We start from the raw sequence: 7173 nt of genomic DNA, 5'->3' as shown, positions 1-7173 counted from the left end.
TCCAAGGTGCCCAGGGCTCCTTACTTCTTGCTCTCCAGTTCTTTCTAACCCAGGGCAGCCCCCACATTATCCTGCAACAATACCTACCCAGTATGCCCTCTGGTGGGTCAGTGTCTCCCCACATCTGAAGTCTCTGCAGACCCAACAGGAAGGGGAGAGCGGAGCAGGGAGAGGGAGCCCCTCTTCCACTCCCATCAACATTTCCTGTGACGTCCATCTCCTCCCGCTGTGTTCCCACCCACAGCATGGGGGGCAGCGGCAGAGTCGCCTGCAGACGGCCTTGCTCAGTCACTCCAGCTGTCTGGAGACAGTCCACAGCCTTCTGCTCTGCCCTCATGGCTGGACAGGTGGTGGGGGCAGACTAAGTGAGCCAACAGTGGAGAGCCTGTGCTTTTGAGTAGGCTCACAGAGCAGGATGAAGTGACTGTGGAGACTGACCGGAGCCTGGTCAGGCGCACACACACACACGCCCATGGACTCATGTACTTAACTGTCATTCATTTCCCCATTCTGAATTCATCCTAAGCTTCTATGACAAACTGTATCGATTGACCAGATTTGACAGGAAAACACCAAGCTGACCTTATGCAGCTCCCTTGGTTACTGCTTCCATGTTCCCTTGTGGTCCCAGGATCCCCTGGGGTAGGTCAAACACTAGTGATCATAATATCCAAAGCAGTCCACCTATCAAGCCTCTGCGTGTAGGGGACACTGGTGTCTGCTTCCTCTGCGTCATCTCACATAACTCTGTACTGACAGGAAACTGAGGTCTCGAGAGGATAAGCCACCTGCCCCCTAGTAGCAGCCAGGAAGTGCTCCAACACTCAACCCTCTGGCACTCAAATCTGAATTCACAAGCCCTTACCAGAAACACCTGTGTCCACCTTCACCTAGCACCTGGAGAAAGTTCTACATGGGGTGAGAGGTCAGTGAGAGGCCAAAGGGCTCTTCTTCATCAGGGCACCTTGTGAAGAGCTGGGCCAGAGCACAGGCTCGTCCTCAAAGCCACGGGAATAGGGAGGGTGAGAAGAGAGAACCCCAAACCCAGGCAGTGCCAGGTGTGTTGGCACATGTCTGTAACCCCATCGTTCAGGAGGCTGAGGCAAAATGATCTGCAGTTCAAGGCCAGTCTGGACTGCACGCCAAGACCCTGACTCAAAACAAACAAAACACAACAGCCTGATAGGCAGCCAGTGCCAAGCCAGGATGATGAGGGCCGGTGACCTAGGACCAGCAGGATTGCAGTGACTCCTAGGGGCAGGCAGCCAGGCCAGGGAGACTTAGGCTTCAGGCCAGGGCTTCTTGGGAACTTCAAGAGGGCATTGTCCCAGGATTCTCCTCTGAAATTAAGTCCAGAAGGCCCTTCATCCTTTCTGACTGGAGCTTACAACGTTCCATAAAATTCCACTGTATGTTTAAGCACATAGCCTAGCCCAAGGATCACTAAGGGGAAGCCAAAAGGAGTCTTCAACCTTGGGACTCACAGGAGCTTTCTGGTCTCCTTGTATTCCCTTGGGAAGGGGGACTCACAGGAAAGTAGTTCTCCATTCCTAGTGTCTGAAAGAAATGCCGGAGGCAGGGACCACCTGCTGAGTCAGGCCGACCTCCTGGGCTTGCGTATTTATCCATAGTGTTAGTTCCTTCCAGTCTGCCTTGGCGGAGCCGGTTACATCAGCACCCCAGAGCACGGGCCGAGATGCCCCCTCCCTCCCTCTACTGTGACTGTGTCGCACTCCCAAGAGAAAATGGTGTACACACAGCAGATTAATAAAGGCCTGGAGACAGGGGGGGAAGTATGTGAAGGGGGGTAGTTAAGTGAAAGATTTGTTGGCAATACAAGAAAGGAGGTTTTTGTTTGTTTTGAGACCGTCTCACTAGGGAGCCCTGGCTGGCCTGGAATTCACCGTGTAGCCCAGGCGGGCCTCAAACTCACAGAGATCCACCTGCTGGAATTAAAGGCATGTGCGAACACTCTAGCAAAAGAATGGAGTTTTTGCAGAGGCAAATGGGCCTCCTATTGGGGGGTGGTAGTAGAGAAAGAGTCGGGGACCCAGAGCCTTCCTGGGTGATCTGGGCTGGCTGGGGTCTGAGACAGGCAACCCAGCCTCCTCCTAGCACCATCTCCACACGTGATGGCCGACAGGCCTAAGCGACCTGGGATGGAGAAAAGTAAACAAGGCATAGAGAAGGAAGCATTAGGGAAGACAGCCTTTATCCGCCTCCCTCCACCCTGCACACCCAGGACTACTTCAGAAGGAAGCAGCAGCCAGGCCGCTAGGCGCCCGGTGGGCGTGGAGGTGGGCGGCGTCCGACGTCCCCACGTGTCCCGGAGAGGAGAGGCAGGCGACCCCGTGAAGGCCCAGCGGGGAAGTCACCGCCTCAGGATGTTGGTGATCCTCAAGGTCTCTGAGATTCCGTCTCTTCCCCTCGCGATCTTGCGGGGCGTGCCTCTGAGCTGACCTGACCTGAGCGTAGTGGCTGTCCCCACGGTGAGCCGGGACGCGAAGGGTTAAGGTACCTGGGCCGCCGCCCCTGCGGCCCCTCCTCCAGCCGCCGGGGAAAGAAAGTCTCAGCGGGGGAGCGCCCGGGTCCGGTCCCACCGACCACGGCCGCGGCGCCCAGAGCTGTGATCCGTGCGCCCCGCTCAGCCGCCCTGGACCGGGCCGCCATGTCTCTGTGGTGAGTCGGGGTCCCTGTGGGGCGCAGGGCACCTCCGGGCTTCTCCTCCTCCCGGGACCCCAGACCGCAAGGGATGATGCCCGCTGGATGTCGTGGGGCGGACCTCAGTTTCCCGGGGCGGCGGGGGTGGCGGGAGATGCGCAGCGGGGCGCGGCGCCAGAGTGGCAGGTGGGATGTGGGAGATGCGGGGCGCACGCTCGCTCCCCGGCCGCGGCTCGGGCAGCCGGTATGCAAGGTCTCGAGGCCCCGGGGTCCCATCGAGAGTCGCCCCCCGACAAACCCCGAGACTCCTTCGGTCCCTCTTCCCTCCTGTGGCCTCTCCTCCGAACCCTCAACCTCTCTCCCTTCCCGGTTTTGCTTTTACAAACGGAGTAGACTGATGGATACAAGCAAGGTGCCTCGCGCCGCCGCCCGGCACGGGCCCTTACCCCGACTCCAGAGTTGGGGCTGGAGTACTGGGTCCGAGATCCTCTGCTCTGGTTCCCAGGAGGGTTCAGCCTTGGGTCTCACCACCCAGTAGGGTAACTCAGGTGATTTCTGTCTTTCTCCATCCAACCTGGTGGCCAGAGTCTCGGAGCCCTTGGAAAAATCTCGCTGTATGGAGGTGGGGGGCTCAATCTTCACTCACCCTGTGCCTCCGCGGCCTTAAAACCTGGGGATATCTCTACCTGCTTCGTGGCTCCCTGGCTCTTGTACCTCCTGCCTTGGAGGTGAGAACCATCTCCCTGCTGCCCCAGCCCTGGAAGGTCACTCTGCCGACGTGCTCTCCCCCAGTGTGAGCTCAGGAGGGAAGTTCTAGGGGGACGGGGCACAGGCGGGATCACTCCTGAGAAGAGCTAGGATTTCTGCCTCTGAAAAGGGTGTGGCGGGGTTACCTGGGCAGGGAGGGTCCCTAGAGAGTGGGTTTCCTTCCCAGGGCTGAAGGGCTGGACACCTCATTGCTCCTTGTGTGATTAAGATGGGGGCAAGGGGTCATGATGGCATCTGTCCACTCCACGTCCAAGCCTAGCATCTTCCGTAAGTGTGGCTCATTTCTGTTGTGTTGGCTGTGTTGGGGGATAGTAAGCCAGAACCTACTCCCCACAAGGGGTCTCCCCAAAAGCTTCAATGAAGGTATTGACTTTGCCTCTCACATTGATGGTTCAAAGTCACCTGATGATATGCTGTCCACACACATAGATCTGAACTAGAAATGAAAACTGGGAACAAGGGGATGGGCAGAGGTCTCTCTTCCTGGTAAAGTGACAACCTTCCCCTGAGTACAAGCCTGGTACTTTATCTTGTGTTCTGTCCTGTTTTTTTGGGGGTGGGGGGGTGGGGGGGGAGACAGACAAGTATCTTAGAGAAGTTAAATGACTCCCTTCCCAAAGTCATTGGTTTTGGAACCCTAATAGCTGATTCTCAGAGCTTTTTTTTTTTTTTTTTTTGGTTTTTCGAGACAGGGTTTCTCTGTGTAGCTTTGCGCCTTTCCTGGAACTCACTTGGTAGCCCAGGCTGGCCTCGAACTCACAGAGATCCGCCTGCCTCTGCCTCCCGAGTGCTGGGATTAAAGGCGTGCGCCACCACCGCCCGGCTCTCAGAGCTTTTTGAGTTGGGAGGTTAGCCTGAGAAAGGAATCAGGATCTTCTGACCTTCCAGGAAGTGGAGTCCACTGGCCCATCTGTGGCCACCTAATCCTCTGGAGTGCCAGCTCACCCTCTTCTCTACTGCTCCCCCTAGGAAGAAAACCCTCTACAAGAGTGTGTGCCTGGCTCTGGCCCTCCTGGTGGCTGTCACTGTATTCCAGCGCAGTGTGACCCCTGGCCAATTTCTGGAGGACCCTCTACCACCCACACCGGGACCACCCAAAACTGGAAATGTAGTCAACTCCAACAGCTTCTGGAAAAGTTCAAAGGAAGTAGTGGCTCCCACCCCCATATCCCCTCAGGGACCCCAGGCCTGGGATGTGATTACCACTAACTGTTCTATCAACATCAATCTGACCCATCAGGCCTGGTTCCAGAGTCTGGAGCCACATTTCCGGCAGTTTCTAGCCTACCGCCATTGCCGTTATTTTCCCATGTTGCTGAACCATCCAGAGAAGTGTGACGGTGACATCTATCTGTTGGTGGTGGTCAAGTCAGTCATTACACAGCATGACCGCCGCGAGGTAATCCGTCAGACCTGGGGCCACGAGTGGGAGTCAGCAGGCCAGGGCAGGGGTGCTGTGCGTACCCTCTTCCTGCTGGGCACAGCCTCCAAGCAAGAGGAGCGGACCCACTATCAGCAGCTGCTGGCCTACGAGGACCGTCTCTACGGCGACATCCTACAGTGGGACTTCCTCGACAGCTTCTTCAACCTGACCCTCAAGGAGATCCACTTCCTTAAGTGGCTTGACATTTACTGTCCCAATGTCCCCTTCATTTTCAAAGGTGACGATGATGTCTTTGTCAACCCCACCAACCTGCTCGAGTTTCTGTCTGACCGGCAGCCCCGGGAAAACCTATTTGTAGGTGATGTCCTGAAGCACGCTCGGCCCATCCGCAAAAAAGATAACAAATACTACATCCCCACCGTCATGTATAGCAAGTCCACCTACCCGCCCTATGCTGGCGGTGGGGGTTTCCTCATGTCTGGTAGCCTAGCTCGGCATCTCCACCATGCCTGTGACACCGTGGAACTCTTCCCTATTGATGACGTTTTCCTGGGCATGTGCTTGGAGGTGCTGGGGGTGCAACCTACAGGCCACGAGGGCTTCAAGACCTTTGGCATCTCTCGGGTCCGAGGCAGCCGTATGAACAAGGAGCCCTGCTTCTACCGTGCTATGCTTGTGGTACACAAGCTGCTACCCGCTGAGCTGCTGGCCATGTGGGATCTGGTGCATAGCAATCTCACCTGCTCCCTCAAGTTCCAGGTGCTCTGATGTTGCTGGGCCACCAGCTCCTTTGCCCTCAAGTCCGTGGGGTCCTGGGCTGGAGCTACGGTGCATGGCAGAGTCTTTGGTCCCAGGTGGAAGGTGAAGGGTCTGGGCTTTCTGTGCCCCTGGGTGTGGTGTGGTACAGAGAGCCAGAGAGGAACTCCCAGAAATTCCCAGAAAGTGAGGCCCAGGAACAGCTGGGGCTTCCCTGACTGGAGGTCATCTGAGGACCTGGATCCCTCCTAGCCTAGGCCTGTAGCCTGGCCCCTCTGTCCTGGTAGGAGACCCTGGTGGCCCCTGCAGGAACATTTGCTCAGGTACCTGGGCTAGGCTTGGCCAGTGGGTCTGTGGCTGCCTCTCATCATCACAGAGGAGTCTCTTCCCGTGAAATGCCTCGGCTCCCTGAGGGCCGGGCAGCCTTTGTGGGGGCTCAGCCCTGTGCAGGTCCACAGGTGTCCCCTCATCCATACCCCTGGATCTCCCAAGAGCTGAGCCCCATAGGTTTTCAGCACAGCCCCAAGCTTGCCGGAGTCTGCTCCAGTGGCGTGACTCCTGGCTCTGTCTTCTGTTGTCCAGAAGCCTGACTGGCCACTCAGACTACCTCAACACTCCTCTAAACCTCAGTGTGGGCTACAGCCCCACCCTTCACCCCGACACAGGGCAAAAGAGCAGTGCTCCTGGCCCCCCAAGGCACAGTGATACCTGACCGCAGCCCAAGCCAGGTTTCACCCTTGCACCTCACCAATACTGACTCCCTGGCCAGAAACTGGCCTGTTTGGTCCTAGACGTTGACATTTTTCTATTACTGTGAAGTTTTATTTATGAAGAATTGGAAGGAGACAACTCCAGGCCTTGGGAGGTGGTCAGCCCTCTTCCTCTACTCTCCCTCAGAAGCCCCGGTCACCATCTAGCACCTTTGCCATTCACCCTTTGCCTTTCAGTCCCACGCTGAGCTCTCCCCACTGAGACTGGGGCCCTCCACAGACTATCTCCCCTGTGAAAGAATGCCGCCTCCCACCCGGACTGGGGTCACCTGGAAGATGGTGGCATCGTTAGTTCTCAATAAAACTGGACTGGCTGCTGGCGGTGTCTGAGCTAGCTGGTTCCTTGGTCTTGGCTAGTAGGTGTGTAAGACCTCCAGAGGCCTTAGAGGAAGGGGCGAGGGGTGGTGACGAAGCCTGCAAGCTGTGACACTCAGCTGTTTCACGTGACCACAGGGACAGCTGAGGCCTTGGCCTAGGTATAGGTCAGCCAAGGTCAAGGCAAAAGTTCAGGCCCAAGGCTAGTGTTCTGGTGGCCTTAGGCAGGGCACACAGAGTCTAGTGGGCTTCCTGAAGTCTTGTGCAGTCAGCCTGGAAGCATTGAAGTCTCTCTCCTTGGGTGAAAGGAGAGACTGCCATGTGCAGGACCTTCGCCCAAGCTGCGAAGATCCAGGACAGGATCTTCTGAGACAGTAGTAGTGAGCAAGACAGCTGTGTCCAGTTCAAGGAGAGCCACCACAGGCCCAGATACCCAGACCCAAGTCCTGGGGACAGAGAGGACAGGGCTGCTACCGTTTCTCCCTAGCAAAGGTCTTCCCACACCCTCCTTTGTCATCT

General features: G+C 56.9%; 1 protein-coding gene across 1 annotated transcript; it reads left to right on the top strand.

The window, feature by feature from the left end:
* The first annotated feature begins 1908 nt into the window (after positions 1–1908).
* B3gnt7 (UDP-GlcNAc:betaGal beta-1,3-N-acetylglucosaminyltransferase 7) lies at positions 1909–6669 on the top strand. The gene is made up of 2 exons (XM_052750532.1): positions 1909–2679; positions 4399–6669. The coding sequence occupies exons 1-2, from the start codon at positions 2669–2671 to the stop codon at positions 5579–5581; spliced, it is 1194 nt and encodes a 397-aa protein (XP_052606492.1). The 5' UTR covers positions 1909–2668; the 3' UTR covers positions 5582–6669.
* Positions 6670–7173: the final 504 nt, after the last annotated feature.

Source organism: Peromyscus californicus, unplaced genomic scaffold (assembly GCF_007827085.1).
Source record: "Peromyscus californicus insignis strain IS unplaced genomic scaffold, ASM782708v3 Scaffold_21__1_contigs__length_65335640, whole genome shotgun sequence".
In the NCBI taxonomy this organism is placed as follows: domain Eukaryota; kingdom Metazoa; phylum Chordata; class Mammalia; order Rodentia; family Cricetidae; genus Peromyscus; species Peromyscus californicus.
The sequence above is the reverse complement of the archived record's forward strand: the minus strand, read 5'-3'. Positions and strand labels throughout refer to the sequence as shown.